The sequence below is a fragment of the Musca vetustissima genome, unplaced genomic scaffold (assembly GCF_032173495.1).
Source record: "Musca vetustissima isolate MV318-11 ecotype Yass unplaced genomic scaffold, APGP_CSIRO_Mvet_v1 utg102236, whole genome shotgun sequence".
Taxonomy (NCBI): domain Eukaryota; kingdom Metazoa; phylum Arthropoda; class Insecta; order Diptera; family Muscidae; genus Musca; species Musca vetustissima.
Window position 1 is genome coordinate 27,931 of NW_026886691.1, and position 19,781 is coordinate 47,711.

At 32.8% G+C, this 19,781-nt stretch overlaps 1 protein-coding gene across 1 annotated transcript; it reads left to right on the top strand.

Annotated features, from left to right (window-relative positions):
- LOC133334179 (proclotting enzyme-like) lies at window positions 1–1,454 on the top strand (the record flags this gene model as incomplete). Its single annotated transcript, XM_061542474.1, has 4 exons — window positions 1–13; window positions 301–372; window positions 441–639; window positions 970–1,454. Coding segments are annotated over exons 1-4 (769 nt in total), but the record flags the coding sequence as incomplete, so codon positions are not given.
- Between the last annotated feature and the right edge of the window lie 18,327 nt (window positions 1,455–19,781).

Consider the following 19,781-nt stretch of genomic DNA (forward strand, 5'->3'; position numbering starts at 1 on the left):
ATGTTTGCGGAGTGTAAGTAGAGTGTAAGTAATAATATTTAATATCGAAAACTGAAATGACAAAAGTAAAATATCTATTGACAACGGATTAAGAAAATTGAATAAAGGAAAGAAATCAGTAAAAAGGAAGATATCACAAACGCGGATCAGAAAATAAAGGAACGTGGTAACAGAAAAGAAATATAGGAACTAACGAACTGGATCTAGCTCCTATTGCTCATTTTGCACCCTCTTTGATTTAATTTTTGCATTATTTCCATTACAAAAATTACAATACTTTACCGATTATATATTTTATAGCATCCGGAGATGGTGGTTCATCACCTCAACCGTATGTGCCGACAAAATATAATGAGAAACGCATAGTAAGAGGTATTTCATATATTATTTTGTTCTGCATTGCTTTAGATTTAATTGTTTTGTTGTTGCTTAATTTGCAGAATGTAAATCGTATCGGAATGTACGAAAAGTTTGTTACATATCATTTTTTGATGGCGTCAAAAATGCTGACCCCAAAGAGTTTTCATTTATGGCGATGTTATTGCACGTAAATGGTAATGAACGTAAACCGATTTGTGGCGGATCATTGATTAGTAACAGATATGTTGTGAGCGCGGCATCTTGTTTTTATACTGCACAGTGAGTAAATCTAAAGCGAGATTATTATACGAAGTTTCTTGTCTTTGATCCATTGAATACTGGTACCTTATCGTGATTTGGGTTTTCCATTATCTGTGCTTTTATGATGCACTCTGAAAACATGATTTCAAATATTATTTAATCAGATATAAAACATCATCTTTAAAAAAACTTAAAATATACGTGTGAATATTTTGTGCGAAGTGGAGTATTTTCGTGAGATATCACAATCATTTAGTTTCCCTCAGTCCCCAGTTCCTCAGTTTTCCCACTAATTCCATATTCGATTTTCAAATTAAAATGTACATTTTCCTCTTGTCCCGTTTACAGCGAACCGAATATTGTACGTTTGGGAGATCTTGATTACAACACATCTGATGATGATGCTGCTCCTGTCGACTTTTCAATTGCATCATATAAATTTCATGATGAGTTCGATGATGATACCCTATTTCATAACATTGCCTTGGTGAAACTAAATGCATCCGTACAGTTTAATGATTATATTGTACCTGCCTGTCTACCTCGAGCCGATGGACGAGATTTTAAAAAAATCCTGGCAGCTGGATGGGGTCCTGTAACGGATATCGGTAGACCGACTGGCCATTTGAAAAAAATTAGATTGGATAAGTTCAATGATGATCTGTGTCTCAATGAGACGACCATCGCGATCAATACAACTATACAAATGTGCGCTGGATCATTTAACTACGAGGTCGGTACATGTGCGGAGGATGGGGGTGGGCCATTATTTGTCCATCATCCCGATTATAATTGTTTGTTTTTGGTCCTGGGCATTACATCGCATGGTGAGGGTAATTGCGATGCCAAGGGGGTACCTTCATTTTATACCCGACTTTCGTTTTATGTTGATTGGATAGAGAAAATTGTTTGGGGATAATGGATGATATTGATGAGTGTGTGTATGTATCCAGATAATATGAAAATAAAGATTGCAATTATTTTTCAATAATAAACATTTCTTTGATTGTGGTTTTCCCATAAATACTCGTAATATCGAATATATGCCGGTGATATAAATGTCTAAGCATATCTCATTGTATGTGACATGACGATTATCATGCATTATCACTTTACACATTGGTACAAGTACAAGTAACATAATCCGAACGGGATGACGTTTTGCGTCCGACTAAAGACCCTTCGACGCAATTTTGTTCGATTTCAAACAAATGATACATCAAGCACTGGTTGCCATGAATTTGCAGCTATATTGCAAATCGACTTGAATGTGGATTGATTAAATCGTTTCATATACTTATATAGACCAAATATTTAATTTCGGCCGTTTTCATGTTATTTGTCATTTAATGATAATCTTTAGGAGTTTTACTACATACTTACGGTTTTTTCTTTGAACTAATGCGCAAGTTTATGAATTTTCATGGTCCTAGAATCATTTTACAACCGAAAGGGCTATGATTCCACGTTACTAGTATGCAAATAAAATGTTCAATAAGGATCCAATATAATGGTCAAGTCCAAAGGTCTTAACATTTTGTTATCTCAGAGGGTAAAATATATAGGGTAAACACACCTAATTTCGGTATGTTCCAATAGTCGGCATCTGTTTTATATAACTTCAAATAACTAAAAAAACCTATAACTAAATATGAAAACCAGTAAGGAAAGTAGTAAAGTCAGACTGGGCCGACTATATGATACCCTTCACCACTTTGGGTATATTGTACATACACACAGAAAAAAGCGAATGTAAAATTAACATTGCAAAATGTTGATTTTACATCGATGTAATTTTTTTCATATAAAAAACAGTAAAACATGTTAATTTAATATTTAACGTTGTTGATTTCAAATTTTTCACGTTAAAATAAAATTGCCATATTTATTTTAACATTTTTCGTAGATAAAATAACAGTAGACAATGTTGAATTTCCATAGATGAATGAATAGATAATAAAAATAAAAATTTTTCATGTTAAATTAACATTGTGACAATAGTAAAATTAATAGTTATTAATGTTGAAATTACATTTTTATATTTTACAAATTAAATAACATTGACTCATGTTGAAACAACATTTCAATCATGTTAAATTAATATTGTGAAATGTAAATAAATACTAACTGGAAAAAGATTGAATTAAAGTTGTGGATTGTTAAAACAACATGAAACAATGTTGAAATGAAATGAATTCATGTTAAATTATATAGAAAGAAGAACAAGTACCGCTTTTTTACAATATGTAACAAAAATTCCATTCGTTTAGCATTTATTAGAGTGTTAAGGCGTATACCGCGTGGAAAAGTAAAGTTCTGCACATATTAGGTGAATTTAATTCTTTAAAATACAATTATGTCTGAAGCGTACAATAATAATATAAATTTGGCAAGTGTTGTGCAAAATTTTAGCCAAGATAATATTAATTTATTGAGTGACGAAGACGGAAATATTATAATAACCATTCCAGATGTTCAAAGTACCCAATTAGATGAGCTATTGAAATTTTTTGATTTAATTGAAGTAAAACCTTATTTAGAAAGTAAGTATATAAATACGATCAACATAAACAGAGGGAACCGACTCATTTGTATCAATTAAATTTTACGCAACATTGTTGTTTTTGTTACTTGGAGAAAAACTGAAGTAAGGAAAATCATTTTTAATCATGTTTTCATTTTATTTATTTCAAATATTTTGTTTTCATTTTCTACAGTATAACATTGATGACGATACCTTGTCTCAAACGATTGCCAATAAAGTAGTCTCTTGGTTACAAAGTCAATCTAATGTTAGTACAACACCATCGCCGGCTTCATCATTATCAACATTAATTGATAATTCTAAGCAGTCTAAGATAAAATTTCAAATCATAGTTTATTTTTTTTTTTTTTTTTGTAATATACATTTTTTTCAGAGCCTCAAACTTATTTTAGAAGACAGCCTTAAAGGAGGGTCCATCACAAGTTTTTATGATAAAAATCATCACATAACGGATTCGTTTCGTGGAGATTTAATAAATATAATATTAGAAGATATATTTTATCGTAATGTAGAATTATCTCCAAAAGATTTGCCACCAATAGTGGATGAAATAATAGAAAACTTTCCTTGTGAAATAAGAGTACGTATTTACATTTTCACATATTAGTACAATGACCAATTCAATTATTTCTATTTTAGGAATTCTACTTTGTGCCACTAGGAAGAAAATCGATTCATATTGGTAAACTTTGGGATAAATACGTAAACCAGAGAGCCAAGCTATTGCGTTCAATAGGCTCAATCAAAGATCATTTTGAAGCTTCAGATTCAATCCCCGAGAATACTTGTTCACAAGTTGACGCACCAGTTCTACCAGCTTTAAAAGCTTCATTGTCAAGACATGTGGCATAGGACATTTTCATTAAGTCAAAGCGAACTAAAGTCGTCTGGTAGTAATTACGAATTTCTTAGCAATTGGCCATTATATACTAATAGCAGAGCTGACGAACTGGACCAACTGATACTATATGGACAACGATTATTATATCTGTAATACAAGAAAAATATTACAATGGGGGTTGACTATACAACCATTTATAATAGTTGTAGGCCACAGTATTTATAATCTTGAGAAATTTTACGTCTATTTTGATAATACACTATTAAAATTTGGATCGTTTTTGAAATGCTTAGATACATGCTTTAAAATAATACATACGTTATCGTTGGAATATCCAGAAGGATGTGGAGGTCCACGGTTTTTTATTCAAGAATATTTTTATGAAATAAAACCCGTTCAAGATCATAAGTTACCAAACATTTGCGCTTTGTGACTTAATACAACATTATCAGATTGATCACTTTCTTAATTCCACAAGTACAACACAGTGCAAACTAGACGACTGTTCTCAAACATTTTCTTCCTACAACTCATTAAAAGCTCACATTAATAATAAACATCTCAATAAAAATTCAAATCAAAATGAAAATAGTACTCATCCCACCACAATCAAATCAAATTCTGTTAACTTTCATAATAGGTTCATTGAAGACGATGATGTCATGTTAAATAGTATTGTCGCCAATGAATCCGAATTAACTTCAAAGATTTTTAATTTTAAAAATCATGCATTAAAATTTTCGTTATTTTTGTACGTAGAAACTCAAACTATACAATGTTTATTGTTAGATATATTTTCCCCCATTAAAGCATCTCTAGGTAATACAAATATAAACAACCATTTATATAGTATCCTACAATTTTTAAAAAATCTTCATAGACATTTCGACAGAGTACAATTTTTTTAAATTGTTCAAAGAAAACCAAAAATGTGAAGAACCCATATCTTTTACTATTTCGAATCAAATTTCCGAACCCATAATTCATGGATATCCTGATTTAGACGTCAAAATATTTAGCTGTTGCTTTATGCCAATTAAATTTCAACTAAAAAAACTTTTTGAAATTCCAGGAAATGTTTAGAAATGTCATTAAAAACTATAGAAAAATCACTTAATGAAAAAAATTCTAATTTTTTAAACGGAGAAACTTTTATATTATATATTTCGACGACTATGGGATTAATAATGTCTTAGGTTTCCATTCAAAATCTATAACCGCAGGATATTATAGTTTACCTTCTTTGCCAAGGCATGTAACATCAAAGCTAGATTTAATTTTCCATTTATATTATGTTAATAGTTGTGATATAAAAACTTTTGGAAATGAGAAAATATTTCGTTATTTGATTCAAGAATTAAAGTCTCTAGAAACTCAAAGAATTGAAATAAGAACAGCAAATAAAACATATCGAATATATTTCACCCTCGGTTTAGTTCTAGGCGATAACTGAAGTATTAAATTCCATATTGGGTTTTGTAAAATCCTTTAATGCGAAGAGGTTTTGCAGAATTTATCGTCGTGAACGAAGTGAAATGCAAACGGATAAAATTGAAATTGCTAATTCTTTAAGAAATAAAGAAAACTATTCTACCGACCTTTTTATACAGGACTTTAGAGAAACCGGTATAAAAACAAAGTGCGTTTTTAATGAACTTAAAGCCTTTCATGTTACACAAAATATATCGTTAGATTTAATGCATGATCTTTTTGAAGGGGTTTGCATTGATGACATTTGAAATACAATATTGTCTTTAATCAAATCCAAAACAATTACTTTAGATGTTTTCAATAGTCGCAGAAGACTACTTCCATATGGAGAGGATGAGGCGAGAAATATAGGACCTGATATATTACATAATGCTCTTCAAACATATAGTTTAAAAATGACTGTTAGGGAACTATGGACGTTAACAGATTTCATACTTCTTATAATTGGGGACTTAGTTCCTGAAAATAATCCGTACTGGAAGCTATTAATTATGGATATTCTATTAAAAAAATTGAAGATAATGATTTAGATATTCTTAAATCAGTAGTTTGTGAGCATAATAAAATTTATTTTAATTTATATGGGTCACTCAAGACCAAAGCTCACTTTTTACTGCACTATCTAACTTTAAAAAAGAAATCTGGACCACCAAAGTATACTTGGAGCTTAAGGTTTGAAGCAAAACATAAGGACTCAAAAAGGTATTGTAATAATATAAACTCTAGAGTAAATGTCCCATTAACGCTTTGTAAAAAAGCTGGCTTAAGCTTCGCAAAATTTCTTATAGATTATGAAAATGGAATTCCAGATATTCTTGAATTAAATGATAGTAATATAATTGAACCCATTGATGAGTATAAACATATGTTTAATAATTTAAACATTGATTTTGGTAATGTTGTGTTTTATAATGAATTAATTTTCGCAGGAAGACTTTATAAAAAAAATTATTATATAGCAATCAAAATAGAATTTCTTTCTACAAAATTGCCTATATTACAAAAGTTCATTCCACAATTTATGTTATATGTTCTGAGGTTGAAATTTGCAGCTCTGACGAACATTTCCAATCGTACGTTGTAGGCAAGTTAACAGATAAAATATTTTTAAAAGAACTCCATGAATTTTCCAGTCCTCCATCTGTTTCCTATTAATAATGATAAAATATATTTAAGAAACAAATATTTCTAAATTTTATGTAACTTATATTTTAAAAAACTAAATAAAAATATATATCCAAAATATACATAACAAACAACTGATTTTTAATTAAATTTTAGATATGGATATAAATGGTATGTATATAAACATTTTTAGGACCGACTGTATATACATTTCAACATTAACCAATGTTATTTCAACATGAAATTCCAAGTAGTTTCAACGTGGTTTTCATATCATTATACCCTACACAACTATGTTGTCAGGGTATTATAGCTTTGTGCAGCCCCAAAAGTTTGTAACGCCGCGAAATATTGGTCCTAGACCCACCTTTAAGTATACCGATCGTCATATCTCGACTAGCTGAGTCGATCTAGACATGTGTGTCCGTCCGTCCGTCTGTCCATTATAATTTGTAAACACGATACAGGCCACAGTTATGGACCAATCTTCACGAAATTTTCATGTAGAATGGGTTCTGGCCAATGAAGACCCCTATTGTTTTTGGAAAAGATCGGTTAACATTTAGGGAATGAAATGGACCAAAAACTTTATTTTTGTCTCATTTTCTGGTCTCTCCAGAGACCGCAATTATGGCCGAAACACCGCGAATTTGTGCATGGAGAAGGGGATCGGGCCAAAGAATAAGCATGCCTGTTTTGATAAAGATTGGTCAATATTTAGCGGGTCTAATGGACCCTGACTTTTGTGTGAAAAATTACAAAATTTGTATTATATGGCGTATATATTTGCCCCTGAAGGACCTAGACCCAAAAAGTTGATAGTATGTTCAAGAGGAGGGGTTGACCTTTAAATTGATACCAATGGCCGTATGTACTCAGATGTGGGAGCTACACTTAAATATTTACAGGTGCTTACGTATTCAGACATTATTTAGTAACCCAAAACCACACTAGAGGGCGGAAATATAGAGCTGATCGCTTTGAAAATTTCCATGATAATTTTCGGTGATGATCAGATAATAATTTTAGGATGAAGTGGACCGAAAACTGATTTTTTATTCAGTCAATCTATAGGCCACAATTGAAAGCCCAACATCACAACATAACCCACGGTAAAGAGAATCTGGAATATTAGTAATATTTGTTGACCTTTAGTCAGGTTTCAAGAGGGTGCAAATAACGCAATGTTAGATTTTCGTGGAAGTTGTGTAGGGTATTATATGGTCGGCCCCGTCCGACTATACTGCTCCGCACACTGGTTTTAAAATGTTTTCATGTTATTTTAATATGCAGTCATATAAATTTTAAATGATTTCATAGTTAATTCAACATTAAATTCGTATTGATTCAACATGAATTTCATGTTATTTTAACTTTTAAAAATGTTGATTTAATAAGAATTTCACATTATTTCAAAATGATAATCGCATTGATTCAACTAGAACAACACAGTTAAATTAACATGATTTCGTGTTATTTTAAAACGACAAAATGTTATTTCAATTTTACTGTAAAATCATGTTGAATCAACATGAAACGATAATGAAGCAAAATCGTTAGGAAAAAATGTTGAATCAACATGATTTAAATTGATTTTACATGATTTTTTTCTGTGTGTATTTATTCCTACAATTGCATGTCAATTTTCCCTCCAAGCAACATACTCATGCCTTTCTGCAACCTATGCTAAATTTAATTTCATTCGTCTGCGTACCGTGGGACAAATTTATGGAAAACGATTTACAGCAAAATTGATACAATGGGAGAAAAGTATGTAAATCGATTTCAAACAAATATCAATCGGACATCCGTTGGGCTGTATCTGTAATTCTACAAAACACAACTACATCATTCTATGTTCAAATTGTGCAAAATTTCTTATCAAATTAAAATCGATCGGGAGCTATATTTAATTCTCAACCGATTTTCACGAAACTCAGCACACATCATTCCAGACTCAATTCAGTACGCTATGCCAAATTTCGGCAAATCGAAAGATATATAGGGACTTTGGTGACTAATCTGAACCGATTTTCAATATACTTGGCACACATCACTCCAGGCGCAATTCAGTACGCTATGCTAAATTTCGTGCAAATCAAAAGATATATAGGGAATTTGGTGCACAATTTACATCAAATCGGACGAAAATATATATGGAAGCTATATCTAAATCTGAACCGATTTTCACGAAACTAAACACACACATCGCTGTAGACTTCATTCAGTACGCTATGTTAAATTTTGGGAAAATCAAAGGATATATAAGGACTTTGGTGCACTATGTACGTAAAATCGACCGAAAATATATATGGGAGCTATATCTAAATCTGAACCGATTTTTCCAAGTTTCAGGTTTGTCCTTGGGCCAAATAAATGAGCTGTGACAAATTTCATCCAATTCGAATCAAAAATGCGACCTGTACTTTGTTTACAATTTAACATAGACAGACGTACGGATATGCATAAATCGATAAATTGGGTAAATACCCGGTAAATTGGGTAAATACCCATTTGTGGGTATTTATTTGGGTATTTACTATATTGACTCGGTAATACAACATCTTACACCCTATTTCCGGGTTTCTGTTACCAAATCGATTAAGAATGGATAGTTTTACGATATTTAAAGACGTGGGTAAATACTTGGGTAAATACCCGAGTTTTTACCCAAAAATTGGGTATAAACTCATTAACTGCCGAACCACTTGACATAGGCGGCCAAAATTTTGCACACATGTTTCTAATGTCATAGCAAATATAGAAATCCAACATGGGGTCACTGGGTCCAAGTTTTGATATAGCCCCCATATAACTGTATCTCCCGATTTAAGGTATTTTTGTCTATTAGACACACTTTACAACCAAATTGGCTGTAATTTGGCACAGTGTTTTTTTGGGTAACAAAAGTCTATGCAAAAATGTATGTATGTAGGTCCACGTTTACTGGTAGCCCCCATACAAAGGTACCCCTATATTGAGTATTTACCCAAAAGTTGGGTATAAACTCATTAACTGCCGAACCACTTGACATAGGCGGCCAAAATTTTGCACACATGTTTCTAGTGTCAAAGCAAATAAAGAAATCCAACATGGGACCCAGGAACCCCATTTTACATTTCTATATTTGTTTTGACACTAAAAACATGCAAGCAAAATGTTGGCCACCTATGTCAAGTGGATCGGCAGTAAATGAGTTTATACCCAATTTTTGGGTAAATACTCAAAATAGGGGTACAATGTTGGACCCCATGTTGGATTTCTATATTTGCTTTGACACTAGAAACATGTGTGCAAAATTTTGGCCGCATATGTCAAGTGGTTCGGCAGTTAATGAGTTAAACCCAATTTTAGGGTAAATACTCAAAATGGGGGTACCTTTGTATGGGGGCTACCAGTAAACGTGCACCTACATACCTAAAATGTTCCATGGACATTTTCTACTCGAAAAGAACACTCTGTGCCAAATTACAGCCAATATGGTTGTAAAATGTGTCTAATAGACAAAAAATACCTTAAATCGGGAGATATGGTTATATGGGGGCTATATCAAAACTTGGACCCAGGGACCCCATGTTGGATTTCAATATTTGCTTTGACACTGGAAACATGTGTGCAAACTTTTGGCCGCCTATGTCAAGTGGTTCGGCAGTTAATAAGTTCATACCCAATTTTTGGGTAAATACTCAAAATAGGGGTACCTTTGTATGGGGGCTACCAGTAAACGTGGACCTACATACATACATTTTTGCATAGACTTTTGTTACCCAAAAAGAACACTCTGTGCCAAATTACAGCCAATTTGGTTGTAAAACGTGTCTAATAGACAAAAAATACCTTAAATCGGGAGATGCAGTTATATGGGGGCTATATCAAAACTTGAACCCAGGGACCCAATTTTGGATTTCTATATTTGCTTTGACATTAAAAACATGTATGCAAAATTTTGGCCGCCTATGTCAAGTGGTTCGGCAGTTAATGAGTTTATACCCAATTTTTGGGTAAAAACTCGAGTATTTACCCAAGTATTTGCCCACGTCTTTAAAGTATCGTAAAACTATCCATTCTTAATCGATTTGGTAACAGTAACCCGGAAATAGGGTGTAAGATGTTGTATTACCGAGTCAATATAGTAAATACCCAAACAAATACCCGCAAATGGGTATTTACCCGGTATTTACCCACCCATTGGGTATTTACCCGGTAAATACCATCTCTATCAAAAGGTGAAGGGTATAAGAAGTCCCGACTATTGGCACAAACTGATTAAACAAATTTTTATTGCATCGGGGAGTAAACAAAAATTGGAAACATATGAACCTAAATACTATATTTTTTTAAGCACTTTTTTAAACCACCATGCTCCATTTTCGGTCTACCTCAATTTTCTAACATGATTGTCTGTAGTTTGGCATTTCTTTTCATTCTGATAGCAATTTACCATGGGATCCCCCATATAAAAGTCTCAATCAATTGTAGGTATATTGAATGTTCACCTCATGGTGGAGGCTATAAAAAGTTTGGCGCGGAAGAATTTACCCAACCTAGTATAAAGTTTTTAAAGTTTGTTTGTTTGTAAATGCCATACATTCCCTACTAATAAATAGTTGTGTTTCATAAAAACAACAAACTGGGATTCAGCCTGACTATTTTGCAAACACAAAATACAAATGGTATCCCAAATAAACCGCCAACACTACTGTTTTTAAATTTTATAAAAAATATGTTAAACTTACAACAGAGAGAACCTCTGTTAACATTGTTTATAAAAGACTTTGCTAATGTTATTAAATTTAAATATGTATCACACATTACTTACTTTTCTGATGAGGTTCTAATGCTGGAATTGAATGATAAGCCGATAGAAAGGCTATTAATGTGTAGACAAAATTTTGTTTCTCAATTTTTTTTTTAATTTGATGTTAATCTGTGAACAACAAATTGTTAATATTTATGATTACGGAAAAAAATTCGGGTCACAATATACATATATAGATGTATGCACCGGTTTTGAAACAAAGACTTTAAATAAATGTAGTACAGGGTATTATGTCTTTGTGCATATGTTTGTAACAGGCAAAAGGAATCGAGATAGACCCATGGTTCCTTTTGAGAATATTCATAGAATCACTTTTTAAGTCGATTTATGCATGTCCGTCGGTGCGTCCGTCTGTCCGTTCATGTATTTTTGTGAACAAAGTACAGGTCGCATTTATAATCCGATTTGGATGAAATTTGGCACATGTCACTTATTTGGCCCAAGGACCATATTGTCAATATTGGTTGGATTGAGACTAAATTTTGCACAGAGTACTGACATAGGTTTAGATTGATGTCTGCGAAGTTTTGTTGAAATCGGGTCAGATTTAGATATAGCTCCTATATATAGTTTCTCCCGATTTTACATAAATAATGCACCAAATACCCAATATTGGTCCGATTTTTGCACAGAATACTGAATTAGGTCTATACTGACATATGCCATGTTTTATTGAAATCGGTTTAGATTTAGATATAGCTCCCATATATAGTTTCGTCCGATTTTATGTAAATGGAGCACCAAAGAGTCAAATTTTGACTGATTGACAAAAAATTTTGCACAGGTCCAAAGTTTTGTTGGACTCAGTTCAGATTTAGGTATAACTCTTATACGGCATTTACATTAGAACTTTTTACCGGGTTAACCTACTTTATGAGGATTTATTTGGCATATATTCAAAGGAATTGAAAATTTAAACCCACTGGGTTAACCAAATCCGGTTAAATGTAAACCACCTTTTATATAGATTCCTCCGATTTTATGTAAATGGTCCAACATACTGTCAATGTTTGTCCGATTAAGACAAAATTTTGCACAGCGTCCTGAAATTACAGCAGTTTGATTTCCGCGAAATTTTGTTGAAATCGGTTTAGATTTAGATATAGCTCCTATATATATTTTCGTCCGATTTTAAGTAAATGGAGCACCAAAAAGTCAAATTTAGGTCAATCGACACAAAAAATTGCACAGAGTACAAATTTATGTATGCCAAGTTTTGTTGGAATCTTTTCAGTTTTAGATATAGTTCCAATATATAGCTTTTTTCCGAATTTACGTAAATGGTGCACCAGTCAAATTTAGGTCGATTAGCACAAAATTTATGTGTGCCAAGTTTTGTTCGAATCGGTTTAGATTTAGTGTCAATGTTTGTCAGTTTGACACAAAATTTTGCATAGCGTCCTCAAATTACCGTAGGTTGACGTCCGCGTCAGATTTTAATATAGCTCACAAATATACCTTAGTCCAATTTTATTTAAATGGTGCACCATAGATCCTATTCTATTAGCATGATATTTTCTTGTTGAAATCAGTTAAGGTGTATATGCAGCTCCCTCATATGTTGTTGTCCGATTTTATGCAAATGGTGCAATGGTATGTCTGTTTGCTTTACGTGAAATATTGCATAGTGTATTGGATTGAAGACGTTTCATCCGATTTCATCAAAATGATGTACCAAATAACTAAAGATTGTCCGCTTTGGACGAATTAGTGAACAACGAGATAAATGTTTTTTATTAATTTCTCTTTCGAGATGAGCTACATGATCGGAGTTGCAATGAAAAGGAAAGCCAGACAGATACTACATTCCCACCACTATGCGACGCGTTTCGCCGTTGGTTAAGCTGCTCATCAGGCATATTGGGCAATGTGGATTGCAGATGTATTTACTTGATAAGTTGTATTTATGTCGACTATTGTTGCGAAATTGCATCTACGAATTAAATACAACCGTGTCAAGGTTCGGACATTTGGCATCACAGTAGAACATTCCTTTTCAGCGCACTGTGTTTCAGCATACCAAATGGAGAATGCCACGGTTGCTCAAATACGTCCATTGATATATAGATCTTATACATATTTTGCTCGACAATTGACATTCAATTTTTCATAAATGTTAGATTGATATGTTTGTGCGAAGTTAATTTCGTCCGATTCCATTTCAATGGTCCTCCAAAGATGCCTTGTCTATTCTATCTAAAGGATATTGTACATATGAGCATCTCTTGTATGTACCCAAAGTGGTGAAGGGTATTATGTAGTCGGCCCCATCCGATTTTTGAAGTTTCCTTACTGGTTTTGAATGCAAATCTATACGTTTTCAATTGTGATCGACAAGCATGATTCGTATCTCAGCCATAAATAACACAATATAGGTACATACATGCAGGAATACTACTGACACAGGGTACGTCATATAAAACGTTAACAGATATGTCAGACAGTCGAACGAATTGTACACAAATAATGAATGCGTCATACATTAGCATTTTGGCCAAATCCTAAAATGATGGTATTTAATATTGTCCCACTGAATGTGTGTCGGCTGCTGACTGTCTGTAAGTCACTGTACTCGTGTTGATAGAAATATGTGTATTTCATGTTTAACAATTTGGCTTATTTATGTTTGCATGTCCCACAAACGCCTCAACATTTTGATCGGTACATAAAGATAATGTCTGAGTGGAAAATAAACAGTTTTCTGTTTCTTTCTGGTTTTATTTTGGGGTGTTTTTGTGAAACATTTTGGAATTTACTTTTAACGAAGAGTACATTTTCGAAACAAAAGTCTGACAGCCAAGTGCCACTTTTAACCCTTTGAGCCCCGAATTTTTTTCCGTAATCATAGAACAATTTTCTGTTCACAGATTTAATGCATCTATCCTAGATAGGATATGGACAAAATTGAAAAATCGACGAAAAAATCATTTTAAATTATTCTCTATATTCATTTTTACAAGAATCAAAAATAATTCTGATGACAGAATTTGTACATTTCGAATGCGAAGCGATTTAAATAATTTGGACTGTATACACAAATTAGTACTGTACACATTTTTGCCCTCTTCTCTACATTGAAAAGCTCATAACTTTACCAAAAAATTGATTTTTTTTTATTTTTCTTTTGATATGTGTCGTCGATAATCAGGTCTTGACGTATGAAATACAAAGAATATATATCTACTAGCTACATATGAAATATAAGCTCTAAAACATTTTGTTGCCTGTGGGCAACATTGGGCCACAAAGGGTTAAGTCTGTGCGTCAAGTCTTTCCAAATCTCCATAATCTGAAGTCTAAAATATTATTTGGTAATTTTTTTCTAAAATTTCTTGTGGTAATATGTATGTATTTTAATTTTATTAATTGTTGAATTCACGTCATACATGCAATTTTATTTTTATTGTTCTTTGGCGATCAAAAATAATGCTTTCCATGTGGTGAACGAATCGTCCGCTTGCTGACATTAATGGTCAGGGTTATATATGAGGGTTATTGAAGTCAAAGTACTTTTTGATGAAATTTTCATTACAAATTTATTGCTGATCCCATAATGAAAACTAAGCAAGGTCAATGTGTAAAATGTTAAATATATGTGAGTCAGAATATAACCCATGAGGCATGGCCTCAATATTTTTAGTCTTGAACTAAAGTGCCGATTTCCGAATACTGATCTCCCTAGTGGTAATATCGAAAAGCTTAGTGCTTAGTGGGATTTCCGTAATATTTTTGGGGTCTTGGTTATTGAATAAGTGATAACTTATTAAATTGGTTTCCCATATGAACGAAATCTATTCACGTTGGGCGTCACGGAAGTAAACAGAAATAAACTTCGGAATACTATTCAAATAGGTAAATATGTGGCATGTGCACTTGTAATTGCATTGGTATTGTATGCTCAAATGTATGAACATTGGGGATATGGCGCCCAATGTTATAACGCCAATATTTATAATGCTATTAAATTAGTTAGTGTGTGCAAATATTCATTAGGGACCCCAGTATTTAAAAACTGTTAAACAGACTTTGCAATTCTACCAGGATGTTTAGTAAAGCTAAAGAGATTCATCGTAGTGGTATAGCCACCATACGTATACCTTTATATATATTTCTGGAGCACACGCATAGACTCATAATTCGCCACCTGAGACAATTTTATAAACATTTTTAAGACACCGCGTTCGTATTTTTATACGCTCAGCCTTATGGCTAATGAGGGTATATGGGAAATTACAAAAATCTATTAAATTTCTTGAAACTGAGGTTTGCAAGGTTATAACTCGCGATATATGAACATATTGCATATAATGTAAATTCATTTCTATAAAATGAAGTGTTCTTGTCTAAATCTTAAAATATTGGTAATAAATAATAACTTGGGTGGAAGCTGTGATGGTGGTAATGTAAAAAAATGGGTGAAATGTGTTGAAGTCAACGAGTTTTTTTGTGTTCCTTCCTGATTTGTGGCTAAACTACACAACGCACGTACACGTGAACAGTGACTAAGTTGCAGAATACCCCATGGACAATATGGTTCTAATGTATGACTTTTCGATATAATCACTGCATCCACCCAAAATGTATGCTGACATTTTGAAGCCGGATTTTTGGTGTTTTTTGAATTTCTCTTATAATTAGGACACGCATCCAGATTTTGGTTCGTTTAGTGTAAATCTCATGAATGTGCTCACCGTAGCTTCTATGCTATTGGGTTCCAAAGACGAAAATTTGGTGCGTAAATTTTTGAGTCTAAATTTAAATTTGAGTGTAAAATTAAGAAAGTCCATTCAAATTTCGTGGAACCCCGCGTGATTTTAGTTTTTTACGTGCCGGATCTAATGAGCCCATCCATGTTCAATTCCGCCCAATAAAACGGCGGATATAGGTACCTTGAATGTGGGAAAAGCTGCAAAAACTTATTTTAACAAATTCGCGTATATAATCGCATTTTTCTTCGAATTGATTTCACATACATTAATTTTTGTGTTATCATATTCGGGAATCTGTGTGAAGATAGGTCAAAAATATATCGATTCGCGAATAATATGCGTATTTTATCCTAAAGGCACATCCGCGGTTCTTAACCGATCCTTTTAAATAGAAGATTACTGAAATCGGATGCGCATAAAAATCGTATGCACGTTGCGCCATTTTTAGTCATTTTTAGGGTTTTTGCATAGTAAAGTACATTGAGCGGCCCATTTTGGCCGCTTAATGAAACCTCGAAAAATGCATAATTCTTGGAAAAGATTTATTCGATTTATACGAAAACCGCATGCGCACCAACTGATTTCAACTAATACGCGAACTGTATGCTTTTTAATGTTGATCATTTTCATATACTGTAACTGCAATATATTTGGTAATTTGTAAAGTCAAAACTCTTAACAGAGGAATCTACCGATATTTAACAATCGTCTTAAAGAATTTGTAGAAGAAATCGTCACGTGTTGTAGAAAATGTTCCTCATCGAAATATTGATTTTATATCCCGTGTTTCATTGACCAAATCCGTTTCAGACAAATTGTAGTCGATTTACAAATGCCCGTCCATGTGTCTATCTGTCTGTCTGGTCGGTTGGTGCGCACGACAACTCTCAAAGGGAGTAATTCATTCAAACTTTGCACATACTAATGCTTTTTCCAAACTTAGTTCAAGTTCGAAGATCGGTAAAATAGGTCCACTCCTTCTCCCACAAAATGGTAAAAATTTTGCTAATAGTTAATTTTGTAATATCATGCGAACGGACTATCCGATTTGAGCTAAACTTTGTACAACCTACTATCTTTACTAAGCCTAGATCAAGTCCAAGATGGGTCCCATTGGTCCACTCCTTCTGGTACTTACCCCATAAAGGGTCAACATTTTCAATACCTATAAATCCAATGTGAGGCGGTGGAATGTACGATTTAAAACAATTCTTGCACAACCAATTATTTTTACCAAGCCTAGATCGAAGATGGAACCATTGGTTCACTCCTACTGGTACCTCCCCCACAAATGGTTAAAATTTGCAATATTTATAAATCCAATAACAGGCGTTGGCATGTCCAATTTGAACCAATCTTTGCTCAGACTATATCAGACAATATATATATATATATATATATATATATATGCAATATTGCCAATTTTTTAACATAGCTGAAGAGGAGGTTCACCCCTTTATAACTCGGGAACTACTTAAGTATGTGAAAAAAGTGAATAGTTTTGGGTTAATTGATCTGTCGTTGCAAACTCTTCATGATATTGACCTCCAAACTTTATTTTGGTGGAAGCTGTGTCTACTTTAATGTAAACAAATGTGTAAAAACTGGTTGAGGCGAACCAGTTTTTTTTATGTTCTCTATCGATTTGTGACTAAGCCACTCATTGCACGGTCTTCGTGTCAAAATAAAACTAGAAGCCAACAAAATGGGGACTACGCCCCTTATGTATCATTTTTCAAAATTTTAACTGCATCTACCTTTAAATGATGCTGACATTTTGAAGCTCGATCTTGAGTGTTTTTTTAATTTTACTTCCAGTTTTAATACGCAAACAGGAATTTATAAAAATCGATTATAAGATTATTGTAGTCGCGAATCTGCGTAATTTGATATCTATTTTGTGTTTGTAGTATGCACAGCTTCAGAGTAATACTCATCCGAAGGTGCGAATTTTGTGTGATCAAATTTCTAAAAAACCTATTTTTCGGGCCAAATTTTTAGATCTGTCAACTGAATGATATGGGTACCAGCGATCAATAAAGTTTTTGACGTTTCGAATGATATAAAATCTTCTTCGTAAAAATCCATCTATTAGAACGGCGGGAACTGGCCTTCCAAAAACACGAAATTTGGCAAAAAATGTTTTTGAAAATATCGCGGATTTATTTGCGTTTTCTGTGTATCATTTCCGCATTAATAAATGACCTCATACGGATTTTGATATTTATCTCAAAAATAGATTGTGCTGGCACATCCATGGTTCTTAATGGACCACATTGAAATGGTATAGATCGATGTATTTTTTTAGGGTGCACACCGAAATCGGATGCGCGTTAATGGCATATGGAGTTTTCGGAAATTATTCACGTTTTACTATTTTTTGGGTACTTCAATGCAACGTGCCGCACATCTTAGCCGTCAAATGAAATTTCGCAAAATATATATGGATTGGAAGAGAAACTTCAGTTCTTCCTGGAAACCGCATGCACATCAAATGAATTAGAGAATTACGCGATTTAGACGCAATTTATCTCAAAAATAGTGTGAGCTGGCACATCCATGGTTCTTAATGGACCACATTGAAATCGGTATAGATTGATGTATTTTTTTAGGGTGCACACCGAAATCGGATGCTCGTTAATGGCATATGGTGTTTTCGGAAATTATTGGCGTTTTACGATTTTTTGGGTACTTCAATGTAACGTGTGGCACATCTTAACCGTCAAATGAAATTTCGCAAAATATATAAACTTCAGTATTTCCTGGAAACCGCATGCACATCAAATGATTTTGAGAATTACACGATTTACACGCAATTTAAAATGTATATTTCATAATATTATTTTATTTTAAGATTTATTCCTATTTATAGAATTCTAAGATTTATCGGAAGGGTCTTGATATAATCCGCAAGGCGTATACTTATACACAGAAAGTGATTATTATTATATATCTCAATTTTTCGGCGAAATTCGGGTAAAATAGCAGAATAACCCCAAAATTTTTTTCAGAAATTTCTTGTATACAATTAAAAAAATTAATATGATGACATTATTTTTTCGAACCAAAAACAAATATTTTTCCTCAATATCTTGTTTTGTTGTCGCTTTGATTTAGAAACCGCTACATGGACTTGTGTGATTTTGATATCATTTGATTCACCATGGTGTTTAGATTATGTTGATATTTTTAAATTAATTTTTAGGTGTGTGTATGTCATTAATATGATGAAAATATTGATGTAATCTGCTATATTTTTTTATTTTTCTCATATTTCGCGAATATGTGCAACTTTATCGTGATTATTATAATATATTCATATTCTTATTTTACGGAGGAAGAGATATATCAACGTTTTTGTTCAATATAATAAACGGCGTAATTTTAAGATTTTTTTTCTTATGCCCAAAATTAAAACCTCGATAACATTTGCGCGCATCAACCAAAAATTTGATCGCGAACGATTTCGGAGTCAGAACATTTTTCTCTATATGTGTACCAAAAATCATAGATGTGCCACAAAAACAAAAAAGATGATTTTTTGAAAATGGAATATTAAAAAAGTGGCAATATATATATATATATATATACATATATATATATATGGAAGCTATATACAAATATGAACCG